The sequence below is a fragment of the Dioscorea cayenensis genome, chromosome 7, assembly GCF_009730915.1.
Source record: "Dioscorea cayenensis subsp. rotundata cultivar TDr96_F1 chromosome 7, TDr96_F1_v2_PseudoChromosome.rev07_lg8_w22 25.fasta, whole genome shotgun sequence".
NCBI lineage: Eukaryota > Viridiplantae > Streptophyta > Magnoliopsida > Dioscoreales > Dioscoreaceae > Dioscorea > Dioscorea cayenensis.
The window spans coordinates 14,914,918-14,933,283 of record NC_052477.1 but is presented as its reverse complement, the minus strand read 5'-3'; the positions used below and the strand labels follow the sequence as shown (position 1 = coordinate 14,933,283).

At 29.8% G+C, this 18,366-nt stretch overlaps 1 protein-coding gene across 1 annotated transcript; it reads right to left on the bottom strand.

The window, feature by feature from the left end:
* Window positions 1-7,610: 7,610 nt before the first annotated feature.
* Window positions 7,611-13,268, bottom strand: LOC120264854 (uncharacterized isomerase BH0283-like). Its single transcript, XM_039272721.1, has 6 exons — window positions 13,113-13,268; window positions 12,840-13,009; window positions 11,476-11,805; window positions 11,143-11,304; window positions 8,091-8,174; window positions 7,611-7,942 (listed from the first exon to the last, which is right to left on the bottom strand). The coding sequence occupies exons 2-6, from the start codon at window positions 12,948-12,950 to the stop codon at window positions 7,835-7,837; spliced, it is 795 nt and encodes a 264-aa protein (XP_039128655.1). The 5' UTR covers window positions 12,951-13,009; window positions 13,113-13,268; the 3' UTR covers window positions 7,611-7,834.
* Between the last annotated feature and the right edge of the window lie 5,098 nt (window positions 13,269-18,366).

The following is an 18,366-nucleotide window of genomic DNA, read 5'->3' as shown; positions in this document are numbered from 1 at the left end:
TAGAGCATGTACACTTTGTAAATTGTATGTTATAAATCAATAGAAATAAATGGCACTGTAGTTACGGTCTCATGGTTTTTTTCCCCTTTATTGGGGTTTTCCACGTAATTATCGTGTGTTTTACTTTTTCATGCCAACAAGTTTTCAAGAACAAGTATGGTGTGGCCTTACTTCAAATCCTTAGTAATGAAGATCTACATCTTAAGAACCTGATCTTCTATGAGGGAAGAACTGAATGGTTCACACGTTAAACTTTCATTCTGCGAGGGAATGAAAATGCACATCTTAAGAACCTGATCTTCTATGAGGGAAGAAATGAACGGTTCACACATTAAACTTTCATTCTACGAGAGAATGAAAGTGAACGTCTTAAGAACCTGATCTTCTATGAAGGAAGAAATGAATGATTCACACTTTAAACTTTCATTCTACGGGGGAATGAAAGTGGATATCTTAAGAAGTTGATCTTCTATAAAGGATGAGATGAACGGTTCACACCTTAAACTTTCATTCTACGAAGGAATGAAAGTGCACCTCTTAAGAACCTGATCTTCTATGAGGGAAGAGATGAATGGTTCGCATTTTAAAATTTCATTCTACGGGGAATGAAAGTACACATCTTAAGAACCTGATCTTCTATAAAGGAAGAGATGAATGGTTCACACCTTAAACTCATTCTACGAGGGAATGAAAGTATACATCTTAAGAACTTGATCTTCCATAAGGGAAGAGATAAACGGTTAGTACTTTAGATTTTCATTCTACGGGGGAATGAAAGTACAAATCTTAAGAACCTAATCTTCTATAAAAGGTTCATACCTTAAACATTCATTTTTATAGAGAATGAAAGCTCATATGAGAAAAGCTTGTTGTGTGGTCTACACATCGAAAGAGATAACACCAAAGCTCATATGAGCAAGAAAAGTCAAGATATTCCTACAAAAGAAGGTCGATAATAAATATTTTCCACACATATGATGCCAAGCTAATAACAAGTTGAAGTAACAACAAAATATTAAGCTCTAAATAAAGAATATATAAATAATCACTTTTATTGAAAGTTGACATCTCATCATTAAGCCCTAAATAAGGAAAACATAAATAATCATTACAAAAGAAACAAAAGATATGCATATATATATATATATTATTATATTAATTAATTAATTAATATATAATTAAGTAAATAAAAATCTTTCGGATGCGGTCAGCAGAAGAAAGGAAAAAGAAATTAACTAATTAATTAATTAATTAATAATAATAATACCTCCAAACTACAGAGATACGAAGTGACTTGCAAAAATTTTTAATAACCATGGGAAGAATGCCTGAAAATACTTTAACTCAACTGCAATGCTAAAAATCTTTAACTCAATGAAGGCTGTGTGATTCTAATAGTGGGGTGGAGACTTCCTTATATAGAGGTCGAAAGATAAGAGTTTAAATTTGAGTTGAACTCAACAAGAAAAGGATAAATCTTTATCTAACGATAAAGATAAATTCAAGCATATTAGAGCTTTATCCAGCCATATTATCTAGATAGAGATAAATTTAAATTAGTTATATTTTATCCATGGATAAATTCAAATATTATTATTATTATTATCATAATAAGTTTAGAAGAAGTTTGAAGCAGAAAAAGACCTACCCCCATCTTTAGGGTTCTCACCTAAAGATAAAAGTGGGGAGCAAATGATGTAGACTAAGTCAAACTTCCATTAACAACGTAATACCCCACTATCTCACATCACATCCGCAATCTCACATCACACCTACGGTCTCGAACACGTAAAGCATTTAAGTAATTGTTAATCATACATCTATAAATAGCCTCCCTCATTTAAATAAGGGGAGGCTTTTCGGTCAGACATCCAAGGGAGACCAACATTTATTCTCCACTGACTTAGCCATCGGAGTGTTTGTGGGGAATATTTCCCACACTATTACAGGTCTTGGCATCTGAAGAGGGAAGAGACTCCAACCCCTTTTGTTCAACCTCCAAGTTCAAAATTCTACAAGTTCAAGGTCCCAATAAATTCACTGTTGTATCCGGGCAACAATAGTTCTATTTTGCAATTTCTTAGCAGATGTGATTGTGAGAATAGTATATAACTCTTGACTGTTAATATATATATATATATATATGTATATATGTAACTAATAATAGATATATATGTTACTAACAACTCAACCATGCTTATTCAGAAACTTGTAAGGACAACCATATATATATAACTTATAATATATATATTTATATTTTATTAACAACTCAAAAGTTTGATCTATAAATATATTCTAATTTACGTTAGCATAATCGCATAGTTTAGTATTAGTTCCAAGTCATATGAGACTCCCATTGTATTTTATTTGGCATGTGGTCTTCTCCTTTTGTATGGCTATCTCCCATTTGTTGTTGATCATTTTTCAATGTATTAATTTGCATTCATTATATCATTTTCCCTAATTATGCTTCTCCAGTTTTTAAATAGTATAATAAACCTTTCATATTTTGTGGTTGTATCCATTACATCTGAAAATTATTTCACACTAAAGCTACTGTATTTATAAGTCAGGAACATCTTTTGTTGGCAACCATGCCATTTTCTTATTTTTATCACTATGACCAGCAACAAAAATATATGTTGTACATTCATCTTTGTATGTTAATAAATTATTATGCAATTCATTTAATTGAAGACTCAACAAACACAATTCACAATTCCCACCTGCCCTCATATACACTGTTAAAGAAATGTTATGGTGTAATTGTGCCAAAAACTTAACGAGCATGTAATTAAAAAAAAAGGCTATCTTTCCTGGAATCCTTGTTTTGGAATCAAGTTGGATTTATTATGGCTTTCATGCAGCTGCTTCTATGGAGTTCACCAAGTCTCAGGTTGTTGTTGCAATTCCTGGGATATTTTTCTGTGTGTGGTATGCTTCACAAAAGCATTGGATTGCAAATAACATATTGGGGATTGCATTCTGCATTCAGGTCTGGTTTGTATTTTAAATGACAAATTCAATTGGCGATAACTAATGGTTGTGGATCTATTTCAAAGTGCCTTGTTTCCACCATTGAATACTGCCAATGCATCATAGAGAATATGAAAATGGATTTTTCCTATTGATCTTATTGTTATCTCAATTATCTTTAAAAATTTATATGTAAGTATGATTATTTTTGGAATGATTATATAACAAAAGTCATTGCTTATCTACTTTGCAGGGAATTGAGATGTTGTCATTAGGCTCATTCACAATTGGTGGCATTCTCCTAGTAAGGGGAATATCATTGGCTTACATGTTTTTTTTGTTGAGACATGCACTTTTTGTTGCCTAGTAGGGCATGCTTCCATTTCATGCTGGTTTTGATGTCATTGGCTTTGTTTGTCTTATCTTTTGAGTTTATGATCTTTCTTTATTATCTTAAAAAAAATTTGGTGTTAGATCACATTTCATTTTTTGAACTTTACCTGGGCACGAGTTTCATGAGTAGATATTATTATGTTGCATTGTATCTGCATGATTAACAGTAGTACACACTCAATGTGACATATGTTGATGTCCTCTCCAAAAAGCATCTCTATATGCCTGAAGACTTATTTCTAGTTTGATGAATTATCTGCTGATACTTTATTTGTGATCTAGATAGGATAATCTATATTTTACTTGCTATACAAATATTTCATGAATCCTTCATGCTTTCTATATTTAATAATCTAAGGGAGGACTTTTCATATATGATATCTTGTGGGTATTGTTTACTCCAATAATGGATAATGTTGCTAAATCTTTTGATGCATGTATCAAGCTAGGTTAGCTCTTTGTCTACACTTTCATTTGTGTTTTATGACCAAGAGATCACTATTGTACGAATAACTTGAACTCACCTCTTGTAGCTCTTATTTCCAACATCAAATCCCGAACGGCCATTCTCTATACTTGGGCTTGGTGATATTGTAATCCCAGGTAAGCCTTTGGTTCTTGGATTGTTATTTCTCCATTATGATTTTTGGATAATTTTGTCCTTATTCACATGGCTTTTTTTCTATGCTTATCAAGTGTTAATTAGCAGAGGGTTTTGGAATGCAATCTTTACCAACTCATGAAAGATAGAGGAAAACCTTTCTCTGAAGTTTGGAATTGGTGCTTTGAAATATTTTCTTGCTTTGTGGAGATGTCTTTCTAAATACAAATTATGAGTTTTTGTATACTTTCTATATATAAATATTATTAATTTTAATAATGATTTTCTTTACAAATTTTTAGTTGTGTATGGATATTACAATTATAAATGTTGTTGTTGATTTTTAATAATATGCATAACAACTATTAGTAAAAATTTAATTATTATTGTGGGGGAAAAATATATGAATATATGAAGCAAGCAGTCATAGGGAAAAAGTTATAGCTGATGTTGGACCTACAGCGGTGGATTTTTCCGCCTTTGTAGACATATAGCAGCGGATTTTTCCAACCGCTAAAACTGTACCTTTCCCTGCAAACCCTGTTACGACGGATGTTTTAGTGGCCAATTTAAATTAGCCGTTATGACCCGTAGTGGCAGATTTAACATCTATAGGGGTGGATTTTTCCACTGCTATAGGCCATTTATAATAGAGGTAACGTTTTAGATGAAGAACGATCAAGGTTAGGTGCAAAATCATTGGAAGCACAAACTTGCCTTGATGATTGGGAAAGAGCTATACTACGAAATCAAGATAACCTTATACACTCATCATGATCAAATGAGTGGGGAAATGATGGCTTTGATACAACAACTATGGCTTCAAGTTCTAACTCCTTCAACGATGAAACAAGCAATTAGTCATTACGGAAATATGAGAAATGTGTATAATAAAAATAAAAGAACTACATGGGCTTTGACTCCTTGAGAGGATACGCACCCAACTTAATATAATTAAGTTCAAACCCTAGAATCTTTGTGTTCATTTTAATTTGAAATATTGGATTATTTAGTTTAAAAAAACTAAAATTCAAAAAAAAAATAAAATGGAACCTTTGAACCGAACCACCATAACCGGAACCAGAATGAACCGCCAAGAACCTTGCTTAGGCGGTTCGGTTCCAGTTCAAGGTTTCTTTGAACCGAAACCGGTGGTTTAGGAATTGGAATGGTCTATTCATAAACCGTGGCCATGTCTACAAATAGACCTAAAAAGTAATTAGTTTATGTAAAATGGCATTGGACTAATTGTGCTAAATGGTTTGCTACAACAATCTCTTCATAAAAACAGATTCGGAGATAACCAATCTTGAAGATGATAAAATGAATGATTACATTGTGCAATAAGAAGTTCATAATGACAACTCGCCCGCCACCGTTTGACATAACCAAGTTTGCTAGATTTTAGCAGTTAACAAGAATAAGCAAAGATGAGAAGCCATAATCTATAGATGCATCAACATAGTCCACTCAAACATGGCCTCCATCTCTATGATCAAGGAGATATTATAAACATTAGATTATATGATTAAAACAATATGAGACACAGATCAACCAGAAATGACCTCCTATGGTAAGGACCATCAATAACCATAACATAATCAAATTCTTAAATTTGGAAAGGATGGAGAAAGGCATCTTTCTAGCCATAAAGAAGATAGGAATTGCATGGATCAAAGAGTGTGTGCTTATAAAGATGATGAATAAAGTTATATGGTTTCCTCAAGAAGCCAAACACATAATTTTTCCAAATTAGCCAAAAAGCATTCCGAATTATATAGGAGGGAAAGGAATTCCCAAAGTAGTTGAAAACACACAAACAATCATATAGGAGGAAAATGAGCTTAATTGTTCAATAACTTCTTGGTTTATTGGCATTGAGTCCTATACATATGGTTTTCATGTCTTTAATGAGAAGGAAGTTCAAATTTCAACTCACGCAGTGTGAAGGCACAAAAGATTGAGATATTAACTCCTTTCTTGTAAACCCCTCTGACGTGGTGACTCATTCACTTTGCAATTAGTGAAAATTGTACTTACCCCTAAAGATACACAATATTTAACAAAGTCTTGTTCCCATCCAAGTAGTCAAGACACAATCTAGGAAGAATGCAATTCCATACAATATGGGAAAAAATAGGTGTAATTCCTTAAGTAGTCCTATATTTTTCCAAACATATCATTTTAGTTCCTCTATTTTAAATTGTAACCCTCCCTTTTCTGTCCTATTTGGGGTTGCTAAAGTGGCATGACGTAGCACCCCAAAAAAGGCATGATACATGTCGCCACATCATCGGTTGACAATGTGCCACATCATATTATCATACCATATGTCTTCAGGTCATTAATCCCAAACAGATGTAACAATCGTCAAAAAAGAGATTGAGAAATCTATTTAAGGAATTATACTAAAAAAAATTATCTGAAAATGTTTGTAATATAGCACCCCAATAATAAAAGTAATTAGTATTTCATTTTTCTCCCAAGTCGAAAGGTCAAGAATCAAATTTTATTCACAACTTAACCACAAGTCCCGAAAAAATGGAGACAAAAGATTATGCATTAAATTTATATTTAAAAAAATACATGTGCAATTTTTAACAAAGATATTTGAGAGTATATAAATAGATAAATAAAATTTGCTATCCCATAATAATAGAAAAATATTAACTAAGTTAATAATACAAAGACATTTCTAGACAAGATGCCCTTTTTATGTTAAAGAAAAAGATTATTATTATTATTATTATTATTATTATTATTATTTGATAAGTGTGGATAGCCACAAAAATTTACCAATGCGTTGAAATAGAGTCGACCCCTCAATATTACACTTGAAACTTAAATAAACTATCACTCAGCTATTTTAGGAGTTAAAACTATAGCAACAATCTGATCAAGACACTAATCTTGCATTATAGAGATCTCAAAAAATAGTATTCAAGTATATTCAATGGATAGAAAAAAAAATTCAATATATCTAAATGAGGTATGTATCTCAACATTTCAACGTGGATGTATACATGGAAACACAAACCATTAAAATATTATATCTACTTCCTCGTTCCTTTTTACTTGTCACATTTATCTAATTTACACCAATTAAAAAAAGTTGATTGAAGTTAGTTAGTTACCTATATTTTATAAAAAAAAAAATTATTACTTTCCAAAACTACCCCTATTTAAAACTCCTCTAAGTGAAGTATATAATTTAATACTTAGTTGATTATGATTTATTGAAAATTGTACAAGTACATTAAATAAAAAAGTAAATTTGATTTCATGCTGCACAAAATTTCTAATGTGACAAATAAAAAAAACAAAAAAAAATTTCAAAACGTGACAAGTAAAAAAGAACGGAGGGAGCACTATCTTTATTTTAACTATATATAAATATATCAATGACGTACCAATGACGTACCAATTAAATGAGTTAAATAAATTGATCCCACCGGCTCTAAACCATGAACCAAAATGCGAGAAGTATCATGAATTTGATAACTTAAATCACATCATCTTACCATCAATAAATTGTACGAACTAAAAATACAAGTTCTAATAACTAAAATTACCTAAAACTCTCAATTACGATTAAACAAACACCACCTAATTAATTTGTGTGACGTAAACATCTAATATATGAAAAACAATCACAATGGTTTCCATTGTAGCTTGCCAATAGCATTACAATCTATGCTTGTTCCATACATCCAAGGTTTAAATAGCATCCTCTGCATTCACGCTGAAAAGCAGAAAAATGTACAACATTTCATTAGACTAAAATCCCTGCAAGGTTTGTCAAATGACATGTTTTGCCCTCTGAAATATAGAGAGAAAAATGTTGAGGGCAAAGAAAATCGAAAACTAAGCTAGTAGAGAGCCTTCCATGACAACCACAGCTTTTCCTCGGATGTAAACACGTTTGGCATTTTCGTCCAATGTAAGGTCCAACCTTCCACCCCTCGGAGAAGCCTAAAGAAAGGAAAACAAATTAAACATATTATTAAACTAATCTGTTTCTTAAGTCTTTGCTTTAGTTTTTTTACCGGTTAGTTTTACTTTCACATTAATTTGAAATTTTAGGGCAGAATTTTATTTAGAGGGTTGAAACAAAATCTACCATGTATGCAATTAGGTTGTTCTTTCCAAGCTTTTTGCTCCAATAAGGTGCTAAGGCACAATGTGCACTCCCACAGACAGGATCCTGAAAGGAATAAATAAATAAACAAATAAATTGATCGACTGATTTTATTAAAGTCAATTGTGAAGAAATAACTGAATGTGGATATTACTTACGGTTACCAACAACAAGCCAATATTAAGGTAGGAACTTGAGAAGAAAATTCATTGCAATTATTATATTCCCTTTCTAGATTACAAAAATGTGTCATGAAAATAAATCGATCCTAGATAAAAGAATTTATGTAGCAATGCGCAGAGCTTTATTCAGAGGTGAACTTTGGAGTGAGATAAGCGAAGTCTAAAATAAGCTGGTTATTGCCCTCCCATTACTGCTTGATAACCAATATGAGTAACGGATGAAAGGTAAACACAGCCATTACATGCATTGGTTATTAAGCCATATATTGCTAAATCAATTTGAATATATATATATATACATATATTTTATTGCTTTAACAAAGATGGAAAGGCACTTTGTTGGAAATCATATGCATAACCCTGCAAACTTTACAATGTGATCTGACGCAAAAGAGGTCAAGATATATATGCAACTACAAATGGACATTGAAGTCATTCACTGATCAGAAATATCAGTTCTTCCTCTAGCACAATCTTAGAAAACAAACAATTTATCAGTATTAGAAAAATACATTAGATTTAATTGAAATGTTAAGGTGGAAAGGAATTTTGCGAAAAAAATGTATATTATCTGAGCATTTCAGCTATGGCTGAACTCTATAATTATATAAAACTCAATCTATTCTGCTACACCTTTTTCCATCTACCAATACTTCCACATGTTATATCTTTCTACGCACCTAAATGATAGCATGGATAATATATACATATTTCATGTCAATTCTCTATGTTTTAATTGATAAAATGCTTGTAACCATGCATTATAATTATATTTTGTGTTTTGTAGAATACATTGAAGTTTTGAGTCAAAGTGAGACTAAAAGTTGAGGTTTGACAAGAAAGGCGTAAGACTTCATGAAGATCCATTAGAGCTAAAAAAAAAAAAAGATGCTTAAGCTTAAAGCGTGAGCATGCCTTATGGGACGAGAATATCCCTAAACTCGAGTGCCAAATTTCACCAATGACCAACTGGTCTATTGGTAGCCGGGTCCCTGTTAGAACCCTTCACAAGTGGTGCAAGCTCGAATCACAGGTGATGGCACATTTCTAGGAGCGTGAGTAGTGATTGTCTGCGGGTTATTCCAACGCCCATGTGTGCGTGAACCCTACCCCTACTTGCTCTATGGAGGCTTGTGCACGCCTCTACCTTTCTTAGCTGTCTATCCGCTCATCTTGGTACAAAAAAAAAGTGGTTGATGCTCAAAATATGGTAGTTAACCCTGTTATCCTTTATTTTATTCCATTTAGAATTTTTATTTAGGATTTTTCTCAAAAGGATAAGATAGGATCACTAAAGTTAGGTTTGATTTTAGATTTTCTTTTTTTTGAATTAGGAAGATAAGTATATTTTTGAACTTTTATATATTCTTTAAATGACGAAAAACAGATGAAAAGGCCAAATCAACAGTCAAGCAATCTATCATCTTCCTCTTCCCTGTGTTTTTAGAACTATGTGCAACTAAACTTTCTTTTCTAGTTAAAGGATGATTTAAGTTTAATTCGTCAAGAATTGTGAGATCTAATTGTTTATTCTTGTAATTCTTTAATATTTATATATCATTTGAGTTGATCAAAAATATTGTTTTGTTGTCTTATGAAAACAAAATCCTTTTGCTTAAGTATGAAGATAATACATTGCCAATTAGAACATTAAATCTGTAATTGTTTAATTGTTCTAATAATTAGTGGTGAAATGACAGGGTTCAATACAAGGCTTTCTACTCATGTTGTGTGGATATATAATCTAGTCTAAATAAACCGAGCGTGTGTATTTGTTGGCTAGAATTGGTGGTCCTTCACTAAATTTAATACTATAAGTAAATTAAATCCTAAAAGTTTGTTTGAGGTTGTTTATTCATAAAAAAAAAAAGTAATCAAAGAGCTTATTTTGGTTATCGAGGTAAGGAGGGATAGGTTGTTAGAACTGGTTAATAACCATAACTAATTTATTCAGGATCAAAAGGGTTTATCTTTGCATTAATGATCAATTTAACAAATCAATACTAAAATTATACCTTCGGTTGGATACTCAAACTTTCATTAACTTGCATCCTTATTTATTTACTTTATTTTGACTTCAACTTCAAACCCCCCCTTCTTTATTTTATTAATTTCATAAAAAAAATAGGCTTTACCAATCTTGATGAATTCAACCCTTCTCACCATCATACACAATTTATTTGTTTTAATTTATTTGTTTTAGTAAAGTAGGATTAATATTGTTGGATTTGACACATACTAATACATGTGCTAAACCTAACTTTTGTATAATTAACCTCCGATATATTTAACTTGAAATGAAAAATTCTGTCATTATTTTTCATTTTTTCAAATTTTGATTGAGTGGTCCTCTGGTTTTATCACATAACACAATAACACATTCTAAGATGATGAACCAAGAAATTTCATTCCCACATGGCATATACACTTTTCTATTATAAAGCACATCAAATCACTTCACTAGGTAACGGATGATATGCTTTTGCAAAACCATAGACACAAATAAATATTATACATTGACACAAATAAATATTATACATTTTCAATTAGTTAACCTAGAAAAAAGTAAATGATGCCCATGATAAATCTTCTAGGAATGAAATGGAATTTCACAGGCAAAACTAGTCCAAATGAGTAAATTTACAAATGCATCAACACTTTATGATCGTTTGAGATCCTATTAATTATTTTATGAGTAAAATGAAATAAAACATTGAGTTAGCTGTACTGTGGTACTCTCAAATCTGAATGATTTCTAAATGAAGATCCATATAATAATTTAAGCTTCTTATAAGATACCAAACGTAGATTAAGGAAAGAAGATATGAAAACACTTCACTAGAAGGGATTACCTCGTTAATACCCAACTTGGGACAAAAAAAGCGAGAGAAGATGTCATATCCAGATCCAGGAGGTGCAGGGCCTGTTACAATAACCCCTCTTCCAGCACAATTTCGTATCTCATCAAACTTTGGTTTTAAGTTAACAACATCAAGTCCTGAAGTGACCTCCACCTGGAGTGGAAACCATTTAGTTATCCATCTTAAGAATTGAATCTCAAACTAGCAGGTCAGGATAATTATTCCAGAACAAGACGAGGAATACAAACAAGTTGTGACAAAATATTAGCTATTTGCAGATATTGTCCTAATCATAATCAAAGATAGAGATGGGTAATGGAGTACAATGAGGTCATCAGATGGGCCATGCTTCTGCACATTGATCACAGATGCACCATTCAAAGTTTCAGGAATAGATGGGATATCACCAGAATCGCATTCGACAACCTTACACACGGGAAAGTTCAACTCAATGGAGAAATTTTCTTTTTCTTCATTGCATTTAATAAAGTGTTCATCCTTGACATTAGATAAAATTAACTGCTTCATTCCAGAGACTTTTGTAGCAGTCAAAATTCCAGATTTTGTGGCAAACTCAATGGCGTCGCATTTTACCAAGCCATATGATAAAAGAAAATGTGCTGCAGCTAAAGTTGCATGACCACAAAGATTAACCTGCAACGGAATCAATATAATTTAGTTAATGCACTAATGCAGCTAAAAGACTCAGACATGTCATCTTTCCACAATCACTATAACTCTAACTTCCTTGAAAAATTAATACATGAGTATTTAGCAATATAGTCAAATTGTCTGTAGTAGAGGCAACTTTATAAGGAAATAGAAAATTATACTTCAAATAAAATTTTCTTATTATGAAACAATAGATACCAAACATAGCTTTCGTCACAAAACCATGCTTCATCAATTAGCAACAAAACTTCATAACAATAACTCTGTAAAACAAAGGCAAATATATACGGATCTAGGTTGGTTTGTTAAGTAAGAATTAAACCTCAAGCATCTAGAGTGAACTTTTTTGGATCAATTAACAAAATTCTTTTTCTCCACTCATTTACATATAGCATCATTTACATTTCATATATTTACACCTCTTTCAACTGGTCTCCCTTCTGTCTTTCTCAGGCGTTTGAGATTAGTATCAAGCTGACTGGTAGTTGGGCTGGTTAAGCTCAGCTCAAAACAGTTTGATGGAGAATATATTATAAGATGAAACATACTATGCATTATATAATTCTTCTTCTACCACAGATCATGGTTTGTACTGATGGTTAGAACTTATTCTTTCCCTTGTGCTCAATTGACTTTGAATTTCCCCAGAGCATTTAAAAAAATAAATAATTTTCAATTGCCTGAATGTAAAACTCTCAAGTTTGGCTCAAATCAAAATGAGCAGATCTTGTGCTTAGGATCGTGCTTAACTCAAGTTCAAGCCAAGCTCAAGGTAGTCTAAACTATCTTGAGACAATCAAGAGCAAGCATTGCTTCTTTTAAGTTTGGCTCTTTGCCACTACTAACATTTTGGTCTTCCTATACCATATGTCCATAACGCGCGCGCACACACACGCAAACTCTTATAATCTTTCATGAGAAAAATGTTGCTAAGCTTATTCAACTTGGACCCATAGAAAGCTTGCTCTGTTTCATAAAAACAAAAAACGTCATAAAGCAAAATCAATCAACCAAACCTCATCGACTGGAGTGAACCACCGAAGATTAAACCGCGGGCTGTCATCAGAGACAGCACGGGTCAAGAAAGCAGTCTCAGAGATGTTGAACTCCTTGGCAACAGATTGCATCCACTCATCATCCACTTGGTGTCCATCCTCTAAGAAACATACAGCTGCAGGATTACCATCTGAAACCAAAGATCCAAAATTGCACACTAAAGTTCACAGAGGCAAACGATCAAACAAACAGTTGATAGGCGACAAAAAAGAAGAAAACTCCCAAGTACTCACCACAGCATATCTCACTGCTCTTGTAGCCATTTGCAGTTCCCGAAGAAGGAAGACACCCAACAAACAGAGCAGAATGATAAAAATAACAATTTTTTTGTCATTTAACAAATGTATATAAAGACGAGCCAACTTTGATCGGAGGCCCAGATTTTAAAGTTATGTTTAATTGTGCTTGGCTAGTTAATTATGAAAAGTATGACTTCTTTCTGCAATATTGCGTACTTTTTTGGCCTCTAAATGTGTAAAATATATGTTTTTGTCCCCTCTAATTCGTACTTTCTTTTTCTAAATTACTAAATGGCAGCTGGGTGATTGCATTCAACAAAATGGCATGTAATAATTACATCAATGACCAGAAAGCACATTAGCATTTATTAAAATAATGTTGTTTTTTTATTAATTCCCAAAATACACATTTCTGTAACTATTTACCGAAATGCGTATTTTGTATTTTTTTATTATTTTTTTTAAATTAGCGGGTCCCACTGTCATTTTTTAATATTTAAATTTAATTTTTTAAAAAACAAAGGGTCCCATTATATTTTTAATATTAAGTTCTTATTTTTTTAAAAATTGCGGTCCTGTAGTTTTTAAATTAAAAACATTTTACATCCAAATCTTTATAATTTTCAATTAATTTTTATTATAACTTATTTTTTCTCACTTCTACTATGTTATTTTTACTTTCACTAATTATAACAGGTTTTGTTAATAATTTAAATAAATAATTTTTAATATTTTTTCATCATAAGGGGGTTGTTGGGATGAATTATTGGTGGCGTAAAGAGCCTACTCAGGTCGTGAGAGTCGTTGGATGAAATTGATTTTGCCAGTCATTTGTTGGGTGGTGGCACTATATAAACCCTCCAGAGTTCTTTTCTAAAACACACAAGTATTTCTTTTAAAGAAAAATTATCGATATAGAGAGGCATTTGCTTTAAAAATTTTTTTGTCAGTTTGTAGTTTTTATTTTTCTTGCAAAGTTATTTTATTTTTTTTTAAATTAAATCTATGAAAATTCGTATTACTCATTATCTTGAGATGAAGGAGATAACCTTGGTCGAGAGAAACACCGACCAAGGCCCGTAGGAACTCTTGACGAAAGAACAAGCTTCCACTACGATTGCTAGTTACTCAATTTTGATCAATGGTTATAATTAGTGAAAATAAAAATAACATAGTAGAAATGAGAAAAAATAACTTATAATAAAAATTAATGAAAATTATAACGGTTTGGATGTAAATTGTTTTTAATTTAAAAACTACCGGGACTCGCAGTTTTTAAAAAAATAAAAACTTAATATTAAAAATATAATGGCCCCTCTGTTTTTAAAAAAAATTAAATTTAAATATTAAAAAATGACAGTGGGACCCGCTAATTTAAAAAAAATAATAAAAAATATAAAATACGCATTTCCGTAAATAATTACAAAAATGTGTATTTTAGGAATTAATAAAAAAACAACATTATTTTAATAAATTAGTCATAAAAAGCTTGAATTTTGTCTAAGTTAGCCCTTTTTTTAATAACTAAAATGGCACTTTCTGGTTTTTCTTTTTTTAAACTGTTATGAATGGATTCATTACCAATCTAGAAGTGTGGATGTGTTTCTCTTATTAATATCTCTTTATTTTTGTAACATTAACAATATACATCCGTGAATTCTATACACGGTTCCGATATGTGTGTTTGATATATATGTGTTAAAAATTAAAACTTCTCATTATTATTGAGTAATTTCATACATAAATTATACTTCTATCTTTATATTTTGTTACTTATATATATATATATATATATATATATATATATATATATATATATATATATATATATATTACAAATTTTTTTAACATAAACCAGTTTTTAAAAAAACTGATTTTTTGAAAATTTATTTATTTTTTTAAACCATATATTTTAAAATATATTTTTATTATTATTAAAATGAGAAGCATTTTTGCATATTTTTAAAATCTATTTATGTTTTAATTCGTTTAAAATCTATTTAAAAAAAATTAAAATCTTTGCAGAAGTGGTTTTTAAAAATAAAAAAATCCATTCCACTTATAATAACTTTTTTAGGCCATCTCCAACCCAAAACTCTATATTTAAAGCTTTAGGATACAAAAATATATGTTTAGCAGTGAAAGTTTCTCTAACCAGTATTTCTATTTTTAACTCTAAAATAAAATATTTGTAAGAATATTCTTCTCGCTTCACAATTTATATATTCCTACTATCAGCAAATTAAATCAACTTTAATTCTTTTTTACTTTTAACCATTCAATTTAAATATTATATTATTTAAATTATAGATTCTATTTTTTATTTTTATTACAAATATTTATTAAATACAAAATAAAAATACTTGTGAGTGGTGATAACATGCCAGACTATTAGCTCCATCTACTTCCAACTTTATTAGTTGTAGTTTTTTTTATTACTATCGATGATAGTTTATGTTAGGACTATTTTTCAATGTTTTTATTTTATTGTTAATGTAATTTTTCTTAATTTTAATTTTAATGAATTTATATTTCTTGTATTATTTTCTTCAATTTTTTATTTCTTATTAATTAAAAATATAAATTTAAAGTATAAGTTATTAATTTGATTAAAATATAAAATTATAAATACAAATTTTATAACAAAAATAGATAATAACAAAATAACAAAATAAAACTTGCTATAGTGATGCGTAGTTATTTGTGTGTCACTGTAGCAAATCCGGGATTTTGCAAAGGGTTTGGCTCTAGGTTGGAGCACGCCCTGCACCAAATAAAGTGATTTGCTTTAATTCTGAAGCTGCGTTGGAGAAGCCCTTAACAAAAGGAGAGTCAACTTGAGAAGTCAATAATAACATTACATTTTGCTTACATTAAAATATATAAAAAAAAACAATGATTACATTCAAGTAAATAGAAAAATACATCTATTACTTTGCTTATATTACATATTTTTACCTTGTATTGGCTAACTGATTCAATAATACATAGGTTGCTTACATAAATAACGTATATTTTGCCTACTAGAATCAAGGTTTCTAATTATGTGCATACATCTCGTTTGATTTTTGGTAGTCTAACAATGTGTGGTGCCACATATTGAACCATCTTTGGTCATGGCACCACTACAAGAGTTAAGATTTTTAGTGACAACATTTTTGTGTCACCTGGTTATTTTGCCACAAATGTTATAGTTTTTGTGTCAAAAAAAGGTAACAAACATTATTGTTTAACTTAATTATGATAACTTATGTTTTCGTCACTATTATAATGGTAATTGTGATAATTTAGTATATGCACCAATTAAATTGTCACTATTAATATATTAATAGTGACGAATTTTCTTTTATGTCCAATGTTTGTTACTAAAAGCATACAAGATTTTATGTCAAAAATTTCTTGATGAGAATGATGTGTAATTGTTACAAGAAATATTGTCATCACTTTTTTTTTTATTTATTGTGACGAAAGTGTTCTCCGTCACTCAACATATATTTTCTGTTACAACAATTTCGTCACAAAAAATTCAACCATTTAGTACCCACTAAATATTGCCACAAAAATTAAATTTTTAACTATATTATTGGGGTTTTATGCTAAAAAAGTTAATTGACACAGTAGTTTGGATTAGTTATGACATTTAATTATTTTTTCACTATTACAATTTCAATTGTGACAATTTAGTATCCATCACAATATACATCTTATCTTTTGTGTCGATAATTTTGGATACAAAAAAAATTCAAATATGTAGTATATATAGTTGTAAAATTATATTGTTAATAAAATATTAAAAGTCTATCTTTTCCTACCCAATATCAAAGCAAAGGTTACGTATAGATTTTTTAAGTAATTATAGATAAAATTTAAAAGGTTTTTAAAATTAAAATTTAACATGACTTTTTCAAACAAAATTATTATTTATAAATTCTTCAAACTAAATAATTTTGTTCTATTACACCAAAAATATTAACCTATTAAAACATTTAAAAGTAACTATGTGCAAATACTAAATCATCATCATCACATTGGTATAGCCCCTATATCTACAATGCAAAGAAGAATGTTCCATATATATATATATATATATATATATATATATATATATATATTCATCAATCATTTACCAAATAAGTAACTATTTTTCACATAAAAATACCAAAAAAAATATTTAAGAACAGTAAAAATATAGGCCTGACTTTCTCCAATCTAGTTTTAATATATCATATAAATTATGCCTGTACTATAAGAATTACAACATTATGATTTTTTTTCTATAATTATCTATCATTTTGTCACAAATATGAAGTTTTTTGTGATCAAAAAAATTAATTAACATTAATGTTTTTTAAGTTAATTGTTATGATTTTTTTGTCATTAAAATTATTATAATTGTGACGATTTAGGATCTCTCACAATTACGTTGTCACTATTAATATACCTATAGTGTCGTAAATATTATTTTCATTTGTTGTGACAAAAGTATTCTTCGCCACTGATTTTTTTTTTTTTGTTCACATTTTTTTGTCACAAAAAATTCAAATATTAATGTCTACTAAATGTTGTCACAAAAAACCCTAAATTATGTTTAACATATTTTAGGATCAAATTCAATATGTCCATGTCTATACATACACACGTTTTTTTTAAAAAAGAAAGTATTCAAATTTTAAAAATATTTGTAAAAATATGAGATAAAAATCGATGTAAAAAAATATTCTCCAAATTTATTGTTTTGAAAGTTATTATTGTTTACTCAATGCTCAAAATTGATATTTTAAGGGATAGAAAACAAGCTTTTAATTTAGATTATACCTAGGATTTAAAGTATTAGAGAAAAATTTTTAAAATTAAAATTAAATAGAGATTTACCAAATCTTACAAAATAAAATCTAGACAATATAATTTTTTTTTAAAAATTTAAAATTTCAAAAGATATATATCCTTAATGAACTTAACATATAAAAAGAGTGAAGCCTCGAGTAATTATGTGCCTATGGAGATCGATGACAATGGTTCGGCTTCATTTGATTTGAAGAATTAAAGTGACTCAAGTAGCTCTTGAAGTAAAGGTACATGTTATTGATGGTCACAAGATTTGCTTATTTTTATTAAATTATTTTACTTAGTTTATGCTATGGATAAGAGATAATTAGTTTTTGGTTTATCTCTTTTAATCTTCAAAGTTAGATTTATTGAATTTTTTTAATGATGTTTGTATATTAGTGTTTTCTTTTTCGATACTTTG